The sequence below is a fragment of the Narcine bancroftii genome, chromosome 5 (genome assembly GCF_036971445.1).
Source record: "Narcine bancroftii isolate sNarBan1 chromosome 5, sNarBan1.hap1, whole genome shotgun sequence".
In the NCBI taxonomy this organism is placed as follows: domain Eukaryota; kingdom Metazoa; phylum Chordata; class Chondrichthyes; order Torpediniformes; family Narcinidae; genus Narcine; species Narcine bancroftii.
In genome coordinates, this window is record NC_091473.1 from 203432734 (window position 1) to 203448599 (window position 15866).

Sequence of the window (15866 nt, forward strand, 5' to 3'; positions counted from 1 at the left end):
TGGTGAACTTTATACATGTTAAATTCTGTGCACAGTATACAAATTTCCTGCAATCAGTGCACTTGGAGGAATGAGAAGTGAGATTGGACTGTGAAGCAAAGACCTTTTTTAAACTTACACACACATTACATATATGGGCACTTAGAATTAGAAGGGGGTTAAGTTAAGTTAGTTAAGTCAGTCATGATAAGTTAAAGTGTGATTCTGTTTTCATGTTTAAAGATAATTAAAAACAACTTTTTTAAGTAATCGTTTGTCTTGGTGAATATCTATTGCTGCTGGGTTTTGGGGTCCTCTGGGCTCGTTACACATGACATTCTTGGTTATTCTTGGTGTTTCAATTCCTTTTTAAAGTGGTTATCATTCTTTTGTATTTGTATGGCAAAAACATTGCTACATATAATGAGGTATCTCCCTCACAACTCAGAAGTGGACCCATTCCCTCATCCTTTCCTTTTGCAATCCTTTTATTGATTTTATAATTATGTATGGATACATATGTCCTGGGTAAACTTGTACCTCTCACTTTGTTCATTTTAGATTGGTCACAGTGTTTAAGCTACCGAAAGAAAACAGAGACACACGCCAAGAGCACTTAAGTTTATACAAATCTTTATTACTAACTCTAAAGCTGATTGCAAACTACAATATGAAAGCCCTTCCCAATTATACTTATCAACGCCTGGACTGGTCCCAACTGCCGAAGCAAGGCAACGACCGCACACTTGTAGTAGGTTGTCAGGGCGCCGGTAGCAGCTTCTCCACCTCCCCCGACCGGGACGTTGGTTGGACTCTAGAAGTTCTTCTTCTTGGTGAGAGACATTGCCACCCCTCAGAGAGTCTGAAACTTCAGCAGCGGGACCACGGCTTATATTACCCATTCTAGCTTATCACTTTGAATACAATGATTTACTTAGCGTCAAGGTCTTGCCTGACAGTCTGTGACCAACAATCCCATCAACCTCAAAAGTCATCAACTGGCTAACCAGCAGGAAGATTAAACGTTCTTGGTACCAGATGTCTTTTTGTCAGATAACTGCATCTCTGGGCCCCATGGTGGAATTTAGATTATGTCTGCTGATTCATACATTATTCTCAAAGTAGGTTACTGATACTCAGCCTTGCATAAGAAAATGTGTGGTCTAAATTCTCCATTACAACATAATAAATACACAAAGTAACACAACTATTATAATCAGTACCTATGTCACTAATCACTTCTAAATACTGAATTAAGGAATGATATGAAATATTCAATTATAATATCTATTTCCACTACCTTGGTCGGAGTTGTTTAAAGAAAGCACAAAACCAATCATAAAATGATCATCGAATTTTTATTCTTCTAGAGTTCTGAAAATAGTCCACAAATGGTCCCCACCTAATTGAGAATTTATTTTTGGATCAGTTACAGAGCATCGGATTTTCTCTCAGTTAAGCCAAGACATAATTTCATGCCACCATTGGGCCGTGTGTAGGCGGAGCAGCATCCATTCACCCCAGTAATATTGCATGTCTTGCCATAAGGGAAGTAAAAGATGTTATTTGATGTTGAGTTGACATTAAAGTCATGTCGTTCTCTCCAATGGTGCTGAAAAGAGCAACTAAAGGAGAACTGAATATTATTGATGCAATTTTAAATTTACAACCTTCACAGGTTGTTGAAATTGCATCAAGCCTCGATTGATGCTCTTTGCACTTGGACAGTCACAATATCTATTTTTATTTGTATACTTTACAGTATACAAAACTCCAATGTTATGGTCCCAGAGGACCCCTTAGGATAAAATTACAAAAGCATGGGAACAGGACTTGCATTTTTCAATATCTGAAAAGAGTTGGGATTTGATCTTTACATTGGTTCATACCTCATCATTATGCACTCGTTACTCTCTCTTACAATTTAAAAGAGTCCATAGATCTCACATGTCCAACAAAAAACTTTCTGGTAGATGTGAATAGGCTCTTCCCCTTGAGGGTAGGTGAGATTGGAACGAGAGGTCATAAGTTCAGGGTTAGGGGGCATAAGTTTAGATGAGATGACCTGTTTCCAAACTGTAATTGTTGTATGGTTTCTGTTATATATAGAGAATTTAGGTTAAAATGGCTTAAGTTAAAATGTGATGATTAATCATAAAAAGGGAAGCCAGAACGGACAGGGAGCTTACTAGCAGCCAAGGACAAAAAGTTCAGCTGGATATGTTTTTTTAAACATATCTTTTCATGGTCATAGTGAGAGACATGCAGGAGACAAAAGATTGATAAGAAGGGTGAGAAACAGAATTTAGTGTATGTAGAGTTCGCAGCGTACATAACGAACGTGATAATTAAAAATTCAGTTGTACTTAGAATGCTTTTGCAATACTAACCAATTAAAACAGTATTAATAAGAAGGGGAAGGGCAAACAACAAGGGTATAAAAATCAATGCACTGTATGTATCGGGGCTTAACTGGTGAGAAGCCAGTTGAGTCCAACTCTGCAGACTTGTAAATAAAGCTTGTCGTGTCATCAGTTTTAAAGAGATTCATGTGTGAGAAGTTTTATTTCTGACTAATGGGGGCTCGTCCGGGATCTACACTCCAGCCGTGAGGGGAGGCGAGAAGAGGGACATCGGAGGTGGTGCACCCCACTGAGTTCAGCGGCTCCTAGTCCCTTGCTCGTCGCTTCGGGCGGCTTGAGCGAGTGGTATCCGGACAAGCTGACACGACAAGATGGAGAGGAGAAGGGTGACGGTTCAATCCCCGAGAAGACACCGGTAAGTGACGACTTACGATTGTGATGTGGGGATTGGGTAACAGGTGTAACGGGATACACCCGTTTGGATAAAAAAACCTAACGTAATAGATCAGGTATAGAGCTTTTGTCGTGGCGTGAGGACCCTGTCGTGGGACTCTAGGATAGAACCCAGGGAAACCTCGGCGGTAACCGAAGAAGGGACAGCACCTCCGATGAAGTGCCGAGAAGAGAGGGGTCGACCCCAGGGAAACCTCAGCGGTAACCGAAGGAGGGACAGTACCTCCGACGAGGCGTCTGAGAAGAAGGGAGTAGGGTCCAGAACGAGAGGGTCCTCAGCAACGATAAACGGATCTAGGTGGGAAAATGGGAGGATCAAAATCTAAGGGCTCGTCTGAAAATTCAGGACAATTCCTGGGAGTTCCCCTTGACAGCCCTTTGGGGAGAATGTTTGAAAATTGGTATAGTAAAAGATATCGAGACAAAAACAAGAAAAAGATGGTTCGATATTGTCTCCTTTGGTCGAAACAACCTATTAAAGGTTCCTCGGTCTGGTGGCCGAAATTTGGATCTGATGAGGATTGGGTTAGACAAGCATTAAACATATATGTAAATTCGAGACCAAAGGTGAATCAAGAAGAGTCAGCATATGCATTTTGTTGGGTTCCCTAGCCAGGATCCTTAACAAAATGTTTTAAATTGAGGGTAGCGGGAGAAAAGAAGTGGGAACGTCTGGACAACCTTCCCCCTCCTTATATTCCCCCGGTGCCTACTGCGCCTGAGGAAAGCTCATTACCGGAGGGGAAAGGTGATGAATCTGATTGCCCCGAAAGGGGCCGGGAAAAAAAGAATGAATTAAGGGAGTCGGACCCTAAACTTCCACCGGTAAACTGACCCTGGACAAGATCCCAGACTGGTCCAGGACCATCAAAGTTTTCAGTAAGCCTAAATCCCCTGAGGGAAGTTCCTATGGGAGGACCGGGAGGGGGAACGGGATATGTGAATGTTCCCCTAACTAGTACAGAGGTGCGGGGATTTAAGAAAGAAATGAAAAAGTTATTGGAAGATCCTATAGGACTGGCCGAACAGCTCGACCAATTCCTGGGACCAAACACAAATACGTGGGAAGAGATGCAGGCAATAATGGGAACATTATTCTCACCCCAGGAGAGGCAGATGATTCGACGGGCTGCCCTCCTCATGTGGGAATATGAACAACCTGGGGACCCCAGACCCCATGAACAAAAATATCCCTTAAATGAACCCAGGTGGGACAAACGAACACCCGAGGGATTGGCAAGTATGAGACAATATAGAGAGCGGACAATTAAAGGGATACGGGAGGCTGTGCCAAAGGGTCACAATTTCACCAAGGCATTTGGGAACCACCAGGGGAAAGACGAGTCCCCTACTGATTTCTTGGAGAGGGTGAGAAAGAATGTCCAACAGTATGCGGGCGTGGACCCTAGTACACCAATGGGTGAACAGCTTATTCGAATTGAATTTGTTTCCAAATCATGGCAGGACATTAGAAAGAAACTAGAAAAGGAGGAGGACTGGAGCGAAAAACCCCTAAGCGACCTGTTAAAAAGGCGCAAAAAGTATATGTGCAGAGAGAAGAAGAAGATCAAAAGAGGGCGACAAAGGTTATGGTACAGACTATCCGACAGATGAATGCCGAATCCAGAGGGGAAAGAAAACAAAACCTTCCTCTAAACAATCCAAGATATCCAAGAGAGGGAAGACCCCGGAAGTTCGTTAAGTGCTATTACTGCAATGAGGAAGGACACTTTAAGAGGGAATGCCCCCGATACAAGAGGGAATTGCGTGCCCTCGAACTTATGGAAGAAGATTAGGGGGGTCAGGGGTTCCAAATGTTGGGGACCAAGTATAAGAGGGAACCCCTGGTAAAACTAAAAATTGGTCCCAAGGGAGAAGAGGTGGTGTTTATGGTGGACACAGGAGCGGAACGAAGTAGTGTAATAACTGTGCCAATCGGGACTGAACCTGTAAAAAGTAATTTGAAAATTTCTGGGATAGAAGGGGCTCCCAGAATGGTATCAATAATTCCCCAAGTAACAGTGAAACTGGAAGAGAGAGAAGGGGTACAAGACCTCTTGTTGGCTGGATTTAACCTCCTAGGAAGGGACTTACAGGCTCTCCTAGGTTTGGGTGCTCTCCCTGTGGACGGAGAAGTGCGAGTCCACCTCTGTGCTCTAAAGGAAGAGGATGAACGGCAGATTGACGAGAGAGTCTGGTATAAGGAGGGAAATCGAGGAGGTCTGGACATCCCACCTTTACATGTCACATTAATACCAGGTCATCAGCCGGTAAGGAAACGTCAGTATCCTATTTCTTTGGAAAGGAGAAAAGGGCTACAGCCGGTAATTGAGACTCTAATACGAGACGGACTATTAGAAGAATGCATGTCACCTTATAACACCCCTTTCCTCCCAGTGAAAAAGTCAGATGGATCCTATCGCCTAGTTCAGGATCTAAGAAGTTTGAATGCTATTGTTCAGACCCGCCACCCAGTGGTGCCTAATCCCTATACTATTATGAGTCGGATTCCCCCAGACCATGAGTGGTTTAGTGTTATCGACTTGAAGGATGCCTTCTGGACGTGTCCATTAGAAGAGGAAAGTAGACATATGTTCGCGTTTGAATGGGAAAATCCATGGACAGGTAGACGGAGACAGCTTCGGTGGACTATATTGCCCCAAGGGTTCACTGAATCTCCGAACCTGTTTGGACAAATGCTAGAACAAATCCTGGCGGACTATCCACAATCTGATGATTCCCAACTAATGCAGTATGTGGACGATTTACTATTATCAGGACCCAAGGAACAAGAAATGAGGGGAGATACAATTAGACTCTTGAATTATCTGGGGAAAAAGGGTCTACGGGTGTCCAGGAACAAGTTACAGTTCGTTGAGAGAACTGTGGTATATCTGGGACACCAGATAAGTAAAGGACAGAAACGGATTACCCCTGAACGGATTGCGGGAATCACTAGAATGCCGTTACCCCGTAATAAGAAGGAAATAAGACAATTCCTGGGACTCTTAGGTTACTGTAGGTTATGGATAGAGGACTACTCAGCGTTGGTGAAGTTTATGTATGAAAAGCTGACAAATGAAAATGAATATCCATTGAAATGGACCCAGGAGGAGGAGGGATGGTTTGAGGACTTGAAGCATCGCCTGACACGAGCCCCGGTACTCACTCTGCCCTCTTTAAAACAGCCCTTCCAGCTATTTGTCACTCATAACCAAGGAACAGCTGTGGGAGTTTTAACACAGGAAAAAGGCGGTCAGTGACACCCAGTGGCTTTCCTTTCCAAAATGATGGACCCAGTGTCTCGCGGATGGCCGACGTGTATCAAGGGAGTAGCGGCTGCTGCTCTGTTGGTAGAGGAAGCACGTAAACTTACTTTTGGAGGAAAGATGACTGTGTACACCTCCCATTCTGTGAGTGTTTTATTAACACAAACTGCCCATCGATGGCTGACTGATTCTCGCATATTAAAGTATGAAACCATTTTAATGGTCGGAGAAGATCTACAGTTTGCAAAGATTAATAGCTGCAACCCAGCTCAGTTTTTATACGGCAGTGAAACAGAGAGAGAGGTGGAGCACGACTGTGTCGAGTTAACGGATCTTCAGACCAAGACCCGAGAAGACCTTTGCGATACTCCTCTGGGAGAAGGATATGAATTCTACATTGACGGCTCCGCCAGATGTGTTGACGGAATGAGAAGAAGTGGGTATGCTATAATAGAAGGAAATACTTGGAAAGTAGTGGAATCCACGAGACTACCCGGAAGCTGGTCAGCACAGTCCTGTGAACTATATGCCTTGCAGAGAGCCCTCAGAATACTGGCAGAGAAAACTGGAACGATTTACACTGATTCCAAATACGCATACGGGGTAGTGCATACCTTTGGTAAGATCTGGAAGGAGCGTGGTCTAATTACATCAAGAGGAAAGGAATTGGCACACGAACAGATGATTACTCTGACTTTAGAAGCCTTGACATTACCCCAGGAAATAGCAGTGGTCTACATACCAGGCCAGCAGAGGGGAGATACCCCGACAGCAATTGGAAACAGACTGGCTGATGAAGAAGCCAAAAGGGCAGCCATGCAACAAGGAGTCCGTTTGCTGACCTTAATCCCAATAAGACAAGGCATAAAGAAGGCTCCCATTTTCACTGCTAAGGAAGAAAAGGACATGGCTCAGCTGGGCGCAAGCCAGCTGCCTGATGGAACATGGAAGACACCAGATGGAAGAATGGTTCTAAATAAAGAAATAACTCGCAATATTTTAAAACACCTGCATCATCAGAGCCACTGGGGCACCCAAGCCTCATGTGACACAGTGCTTCGAGAATATGTGTGTAAGGGAATCTACACCTTGGCCCAACAGGAGGTGCAGAACTGTCACCTATGCACAAAAATTAATAAGAAGCTAATGAGGACAGGGGCCATGGGTGGTCAACCATTAGCCATACGCCCTTTTCAAAGTATCCAGATCGACTTCACAGAGTTACCTCAAGTCCAAAGATGGAAGTATCTGTTGGTGGTAATAGATCACTTTACCCGATGGGTAGAAGCCTTCCCAACAGTAAATGCTACAGCCTCTACAGTAGCTCACCTCTTCCTAGAGCAGATAATCCCCAGATATGGTATAATGGATTCTATAGACTCAGACAGGGGTCCACATTTTTGTTCAAAAATCCAGCAATTGATTTGTAATGCATTACAGGTCTCTTGGAAATTGCATACCCCTTGGCATCCACAAAGCTCAGGGAGGGTTGAACGTATGAATGGAACCCTAAAAATGCAATTGACAAAATTAATGGTGGAAACTAAAATGCCTTGGATAAAGTGTCTGCCCATGAGAATTGAGAATTCGTACTGCCCCACGAAAAGATGTAGGGTTGTCCCCTTATGAAATGATGTTTGGGCTTCCCTTCTGGAGTACAGTTGAGGGGTGTCCCACCTTGGGGGAAGGGGATATATTTGTTAGGAACTATTTACAGGCACTGTCACGCTCTCTTACAGATTTATGAAAGAGAGGACTATTGGCACAAACACCGCCTCTAGACTTTTCTTTACACAAAGTGGAACCAGGAGACTGGATTCTCATCAAGACCTGGAAAACTGAAAAACTCCAGCCCCAGTGGGAAGGTCCATACCAAGTTCTCTTAACTACAGAGGCTGCAGCACGAACAAGAGAGAAGGGGTGGACGCACGCATCCAGATTTAAGGGACCTGTAGAGGCGCCTCAGGACCCTGATACGAACTCAGATTGGACTTGTGTTCCTGGAGAAAAACCTCTTACCTTGCGATTTCGCAGAAAGACTTGATTCACAATGTTATTGTTATGTTCTTTGATTTTTCTTAGTTTGCCTATGTCTTTATCAGGTGTGAAATGTAAGAAATGCAGAGACACAGTGGTCCTGTTTCAGGACCGCACTTGGGGAAGAAAGGAGGGTAATTTTATTTCCCATACCTCAGTTCCTGAGAAATGCTGGGCAGAAAATACCACCCAACATCCATATACCCCTTGTGTGGAAAAAGAAGGAAATAATATGGGTCATTATATACAGATTCCTAATACCACTCCTTTCCCTCTTAACGGTTGGAAGGGTGACTCAGGCCCACCATGCCCTGATGGACTCTGGTTTTGCATACACCAGCGTACTGTTCCAATAAGAAATTCCACTCCACACTCAAAAGTGCCTGCCCCTTTAAGACAGCCGGACTTAATTCGAGTCCATCCAAATAACCATGAAAGTTTCGGTCACGCAGTTGGGGGAGATAACCTTTTTGTTGATCTTGCAACTAGAATTGCAGGAACTTTTAATGTAACCAATTGTTGGGTCTGCGGGGGTCCACGGATGTCAGAGCAATGGCCTTGGTGGGGGGAGTCCCTCAATTCATTGACCATGATTTCCCGAATTTGGACAACTAACCGAACGAGATCAAGAGAAACTTGGTCTCTCTCTAACGTCCCCTCTGGTTTTTATTGTCTCTCACGAACCGGCAAATACCCAGTAGGAAAAAGTCCCTGCAAGGCTGTATGGATTCATATTTCGCCTGGTAATTTCACTTGGTTTCCTAAACCCCTGACTTGGTTCTTATCCACTGTTTTTAAAACTAATTGCCTACCCCTGTCTAATAGCAGTATTCAGCTTTGGAATTGTACTTCAGCACGAGATTAATTTATCATGAGACGTTTCTCTTCCCCTAGTTAAAATCCCCATTTATATATATATAATACACACATTTTAAAGAGAGAAAGGGGTGGATTGTTATATATAGAGAATTTAGGTTAAAATGGCTTAAGTTAAAATGTGATGATTAATCATAAAAAGGGAAGCCAGAACGGTCAGGGAGCTTACTAGCAGCCAAGGACAAAAAGTTCAGCTGGATATGTTTTTTTAAACATATCTTTTCATGGTCATAGTGAGAGACATGCAGGAGACAAAAGATTGATAAGAAGGGTGAGAAACAGAATTTAGTGTATGTAGAGTTCGCAGCGTACGTAACGAACGTGATAATTAAAAATGCAGTTGTACTTAGAATGCTTTTGCAATACTAACCAATTAAAACAGTATTAATAAGAAGGGGAAGGGCAAACAACAAGGGTATAAAAATCAATGCACTGTATGTATCGGGGCTTAACTGGTGAGAAGCCAGTTGAGTCCAACTCTGCAGACTTGTAAATAAAGCTTGTCGTGTCATCAGTTTTAAAGAGACTCATGTGTGAGAAGTTTTATTTCTGACAGTTTCTACCTGAATATGATCCCTCATTGTGACAGGTGTAACAATAGGGATCCAACAATGATTCATATGTGTTGGACTTGTTCAAGATACTGGACGGAGGTTTTTCAGATTTTATCAATAATTCTCGACATAGCCACTCCTTTAGTTGCATTTTTCGTCACTACTGGAATTCATCTCAAAAATGAATGAGAAGCGCCATGTGAATCTTAATTCAGTTTTGCTTTTGCAGGTTGTACACGGTGAAGCATTAGCGAATTTGGTGGCTAAGTAGAGTTTTAATCGGGGTTGAGATAATCACAAACTGATTGGGACCTTAGAGCAAACATAGTCGAAGCGGAGACAACTGTCTCTCTGGTTACTCAAGAGTCGATTCCAGGCCCAGCGAGTGATTTGGTTTCCATTTGGGAATGGGAAATGGAATCGGAGCCGAAACATAGTCAACCCTTACTTCATCAACGCTGCAACCTGCTGCCAAAGATATTTTGCTGCATTTTTAACCTCCTCTCTGAATTTCATTTGGGTGGCTACATAAATGCAAGTGTTTGTGCAACAGTTCAACAGCTGAAGCATGTTTCCGACTTCCTGGCGAACGAACCTCGGGTCATTGAAATTGGAGCCAGTGAAGTATTGCTCGTTGGAAATTTGCACATAGAGGAAATTGACCACATAAGTCATCCACAGCAGGATAAAACTACCAGAAACGGCAAAGAGTAAGATCACCGACTTCCTTCGGCTCTCAGTCTCCGAGTCGCCTCCGTTCCTCCCACTGGCTTGGACCCGGAGTCTCCTGCGGGATCTATTAGCGACGAGGATGTATCTGACCGTCAGCCCATTGAACAGGAAAATGAACAGGAAAGGAAGACCTGGGTTTAAAATCCGCGCGAACCAGTCGAACACTCTCCATGCGACTGATGTGTAATAGTGTGAGACGATGTTACAGAACCACCGCACGTTATTAGTCGTGTAGAGAGGCTCGTAAATGAAGAACCAGGGGACGCTTTTCAAACAGCTCAACACGCACACGGTGCCGATGACCAGCTCCGCCGATCTCTCGGTGCAGTATCTCGTCCTCAGGTCCGGGCAACAAACGGCGACGAATCGGTCAAAGGTGAAAGCGACCGTCAGCCAGACGGAGCTCTCCGTGGTGGCATAAATGATCACGGTGCTGAGCGTGCAGGCCGAAGTGAAGGACAGAAAACTGACGGGGAAGTAAATGCCAATAATCCGATTGAAGATGACGGCTGTGACAACAACCAGGAGATCGGACACCGCCATGGACACCAGGTAGCGGGTGATACACGTAGAGAGGCCGCACCTGCCCCGGGACAGGATCGCAATCGCCACCAAGTTTGCTGGGAAGACACAAGCTTTTAAGGTTGGAAAATGACGGGGATTGAAACGGACACGTTTGAAACCACCGGAGAGGACGGGGGCGTCCTATGGGTTTTCTCGATCGTTTTCACTTGGAGAATAATATGAGCCACATGGGCAACGCGAGAAGGTGGATCCGGTTCTTCGCACATTTTTTGTGCATCGTCCAGATGTTTTTTGCTTCAACATAATCGGATTCCCGGAACGTATCGGGTGGATTTTTTTCAACACGGTGACCAAAACCCAACACAATGTTCCAAACGGAGCCTCAATGGCAACATGACCTCCCAACCTCTGCACTCAACAGTCTGATGAACACCAAGGAGACGAATGCTTTTTTTTCACTATCGTATCTACCTGTTCAGGTCACCTCTCCCCTAGAAGTTATTCCAATGATCCACAACGCGAATCCCTGCCCCCTGCACAGGCACCTCTGCCACTAATTAATCTGGTCTATCATCCTATTTCTGTGCTCACTATCACGTGGAACCGGAAGTCATCCAGAGATCATTACCCTCGAGCAGGGGTTCTCAACCTTTTTCTTCCCACACGCATCCCTCTTTAAGTAATCCCTCTGCCATTGGTGCTCTGTGATTAGTAAGGGTTTGCTTAAGGTGAGATGTGAGTAGGAAGGGAAGGTTGAGAATTGCTGTTTTAATCGTACCTCATTGACTCGTTATGTGCTCGGTTTCATAACCCCAAAGGAAATGGGCCAATGACCATTTTTCTCAATCAAAATATTTCAGTAACAATTACGTCTAGAGCAGTGATTCTCAACCTTCCCTTCCCACACACATCCCACCTTAAGCAATCCCTTACTCATCACAGAGCACCGATAGCTTAGGGATTACTTAAAGTGGAATGTGAGTGGAAAAAGGTTCAGAACCAGGGTCCTAGAGGTCCGGCCATGTGCCACATACCATCTGTACAATGACCTCTGGCTGTTCACCTCCCCTTGAGATGAAGACCAGAGAAGACCTTCTCCCCATAACATTTAGCCCAAGTCATATCAACCCTTCCATCCAACAACTTGGTGTCCATATCTTCCTGTGGCAACATAGACACTCACTGCCTGAAGAAATGTCTTGGCATATCAGTTCTAAGTGGACGCCCTTCAATCTTGAAGTTGGGTTCTCTTTTCCTGGATTCTCCCACCATGGGAAATAAATCTACTCTGTGCCTGCCTTTCAACGTTGGAAATGATTCACTGTAACCCCTCTCCCCCCCCCCCCCCCCCATTCTCCAAAATTCCATTGAGTACAAGCTCACTATCCTCCGTGAGGTCTCATCGGGCCTCAACATCACGCCTCGCCTGTTCCTCTTCTCTTCAAATGAATACCAGCATGGCACTGACCGTTTTCACTGCCACCTCAACTCGCGGGTGCCTTTGAATCTGGGTATTTTCAATGTGCTCCCCGTTGAATAATAATCTGCCCACTCATTTCTTCTACCAAAGGGCCTGATCGTACACTTTCCAACATGGTACCCCATTTGCCAATTTTCTGTCCATTCTCCTAATCTGTCGAACTTCATGTACATCCTCTGTGATTCGTCACCACGACCTGCTCCTGCACCCATCTTCACACCATCAGCAAATGTGGCCATAAAGCCATTTATTCCGTAATCCAAATCATTATTATACAACAGAAAAAGACCTCGCCCCAACACCGTTGACTGGCAGCCAACCAAAACACGATCCCTGTACACTGACTGTGCTTCATGCCCATCTATTCCCTTCCCTCATTGAACAGTGGGATGACATTTGCCGTTTTCCAACCCACCAGGACCATGCTAGAATCTAATGATTCCTGATCCATCATTACCAGTGCCTCCACAATCTCTACCACCGTCTCTGTCAGATACCGAGGGTGGAATCCGTCTGATCCGGGACACTTATCCACCCATAGACCATTCAACCTTCTGACCACCTTGTCCCTTGAAATAGTAAGTGCACTCATTTCCCTTCTCTGTCACCCTTGGGCTTCCGGTAACTGCAGGTGTCTTCCACGGTGAGGATTGTTGCAAAATAGTCACTGAGTTCCTCTGCCATCTCCTTCTGTCCCGTTATTATTTCCCACCGCCATTTTTCAGTGGTCCTATATCTGCTCTCACCCCTCGTTTACTCTTTATATATTGAAGGAGGGTTTTTCTGTATTTGCATTGTTATTATTTGTTCACCTACTTTCATACGAGTTTTTTTTTATCAGTGACAGTTGTTTCATCTGTGTTGGTCCATATTTATCCGGCCCCTTCCCCATTTCTTGCAGAAACTCCACCCATCGCTGCCCTGCCCTCCTCTCTACTCTCCTCTCCTCTCTACTCGTACGTCTGGGTAATGCATTACACAACCCCCAATCCGATACAGCCGATCCCCTCGTGGCCTCATTAACAAGCTACTCTAAAAAAAGCTATCTCATGGGCTTTCTACAAAATCTATCTCGAGAACCAGTCACGGTTTTCCCGATCTAACAGTAGATTAAAATCCCCCACGACTGCTATAACATTCCCCTTGTGAAAAACCCTTTTCTATCTGCTGTTGTGATCTTTTGCCCGCATCCCGGCTGCTGTTTGGAGAACTGTATCTAACACCGAACACTGTCCTTTTCCCTTTGCCATTTCCTAACCCAGCCCACAATAATTCGATACCTTCTGATCGTACACCATCACTTCCAATAATTTAATGTTATCCCGAACCGACGGAGCCATACCCCTCGCTCCTCTCGCCTGCTGATCCTCTCAATATCCTTGGACATTCATCCCCCTAACACATCCATCCTTGAACCCCGACTTCGTGCTGGCCAGAATATAATGCCAGCCAACCTCGGTGTACTACAAGGCCATCCACTGTATTTCTGCTGAGGTGTGCAGTTGAATACAAAACCTTTCGCTCTGTATTTGTTTCTCTTTTGACTCGATGTCCCAGTTGCTTTGCATCGCATCCCCGTGACTGCAATTTGGCCCTAAATGCCCGTCCTTCCACACAGACTCCGTCTACTCGTGCATCAGCTACCTTTGCCTCTTCACCTTGGTTTGCACCCCATGGAAATCTAGTTTAACACTGCCCCCCTCCCCAAAAAGCATTAGCAAACTTACCTGCCATGATATTGGTTGCCCTCAAATTGAAGTGCAACTCGCCTCACTTGTACAGGTCACTCCTATCCCAGAATAGGTTCGAATGATCCAAGACACTACGCCTTGCCCCCTGCACCATCTCATTAGCCACTCATTTGTCTGCACTCTCTTTCCCTCCTGAACTTCCCCAGCTCGTGGCACCAGGAATAATCTGGAAATGACCACCTTGGAGGCCCTGCTCTCCCGAGAGCTCCTGCAACTCACTCCATCTGCCCCCCTCCACACGAACCGGTGTTCAACCATCTCCACTCCAGTTTCCTAGAGAAGGAAGGAGCTGCAGCTGGATATACCTCCAGGCGGGGTCATCAGGGATACGTGGTCTCCTCGATTTCCTGAATCCTGACATTGGACCAGACTCAGCTGACTTCGTTTCCTCTCCTCACTCGGGTGGCAGCAGCGCACGGCCTCGGCGTCTCTGTCGCAGACACAGAACGTCTCGTCCTTCTCCCGCGACTGCTGGGTCTCGGTCTGCCTTGCTCCCTCCCCAGGCTCGTTCGCCTCTCTCCCGGCCTGCTTCCACCTTTACTATCTGAACTAAAGAAACCTCAAACTTATTAGAATTTTCAATTAAGGGCTGCGGTAAATAAAGTTGTATCAACGTATATTTCGAAATATTAACCTAAGAAGATGTAAATTTCCCAATATCAAGCTGCATTCTCACAATCAGGTCACAACTGTGGAAATGAACCTGGCGCATTGTTGATTATCCGTTACCAACGTGTTAACCGGGACAATCGTCTCACCTGTAACTCCAATTGCTGCAAGCACGGGGTAGTAAATGGCATAAACGGGGCCATTGATTCGGCCGTGCATTTTGCATGAGGAGCGAGGGGCCCTCCGGTGGTCGCGGGTCGGACCGTTTCTGCTTCTGATGTGCGAGGAGCCTGTAGGTTATAAGTGCTGGAAATCCACAGAGAGTCTATTAGCTGCGCCAGTCAGTCAGCGTTGGCACCAACGGGTTCAGCTGCTGCCTTTTTTTTCGCCAGAAATTATCCAAGTCAGAAACTCACAGCGCGCGTCTAACTCAAGAATTGTCCGTGTACATCAAATGTCCAACTTGCCTCTTCATGCTCCGGAATTACAGTAATTCTCCCACAGTGCAAATTAGCCTCTCGTGTAGCAACACACCTGACAGAAAAAGCCGTCCCTCACAGACACTGATGGATGGAAGTGTACTGTGACAACAAGAATATTCTGACTGATGAAAGTAAAACCTTAGCAGTTGTGCGTCAAACATAACTTGATTGCAACGTGATCTACACGATTTCACAGATTTAAGGCGCGTCCTCAAATATTCTTCAGTTTATTTGAGCCGTACCACGTGCACGTTGACTGGAAGAAGACGTGTTCTTCTTCACACAGAGGGCGGTGGGAGTGTGGACCGAGCTGGCGGCTGAATGCGGGCCTCAGTTTGAACATTGAAGAAGAATTCGGACAGATACGATGATGGGAGAGGTTTGGGGAGGCCCTGAACTGGGTGCAGTTTACTGGGAGAAAATAGTTGGGCACAGACTAGAAGGGGCCTGGTCCTGTTCTGACCTGTTCTATGGTTCCATATTCACAGCTTTTAAAATTTCTAAAGCATCCAAACGAGTGGAACAAAAAAAATAGATGTTGGCCTTGGACGGATAAGGAAGTGGTTGGGCTTGGTCCATAGATTCGATTTGAGAATACTGTCCGATGATGAGAGGGGGAGGTGGGGATACGGAAAGGTTCCAGCATCGAATTGCACGTCGATAAGAGAGCCCCAAAATAATAATATGACTGAACAGGTGAGCAGGGGTTATGAAACGGGAAGCAGGTTGGGTTCATTTCTTTGAAGTTATCACAGT

General features: G+C 45.2%; 2 protein-coding genes across 2 annotated transcripts in view; one reads left to right on the forward strand and one right to left on the reverse strand.

Moving 5' to 3' along the window:
- Positions 1–9501, forward strand: part of LOC138764594 (zinc finger protein 239-like) — an 83793-nt gene extending 74292 nt beyond the window's left edge. The window contains exons 6-7 of the transcript XR_011358212.1: positions 541–2757; positions 7804–9501. The gene's annotated coding sequence lies outside the window, so the exon portion shown is untranslated. The remainder of the gene's footprint in view (positions 1–540; positions 2758–7803) is intronic.
- A 474-nt stretch (positions 9502–9975) lies between these two features.
- LOC138764588 (probable G-protein coupled receptor 139) lies at positions 9976–14847 on the reverse strand. The gene is made up of 2 exons (XM_069940709.1): positions 14778–14847; positions 9976–10883 (listed from the first exon to the last, which is right to left on the reverse strand). Exons 1-2 carry the CDS (start codon positions 14845–14847, stop codon positions 9976–9978), a joined length of 978 nt encoding a protein of 325 aa, XP_069796810.1.
- Between the last annotated feature and the right edge of the window lie 1019 nt (positions 14848–15866).

Coding starts and splice junctions, on each gene's coding strand:
- LOC138764588 (XM_069940709.1), bottom strand. CDS start 14,847: ATGCACGGCCGAATCAATGGCCCCGTTTATGCCATTTACTACCCCGTG. Junction 10,884..14,777: donor TGCAGCAATTGGAGTTACAG/GTGAGACGATTG, acceptor GTGTCTTCCCAG/CAAACTTGGTGGCGATTGCG.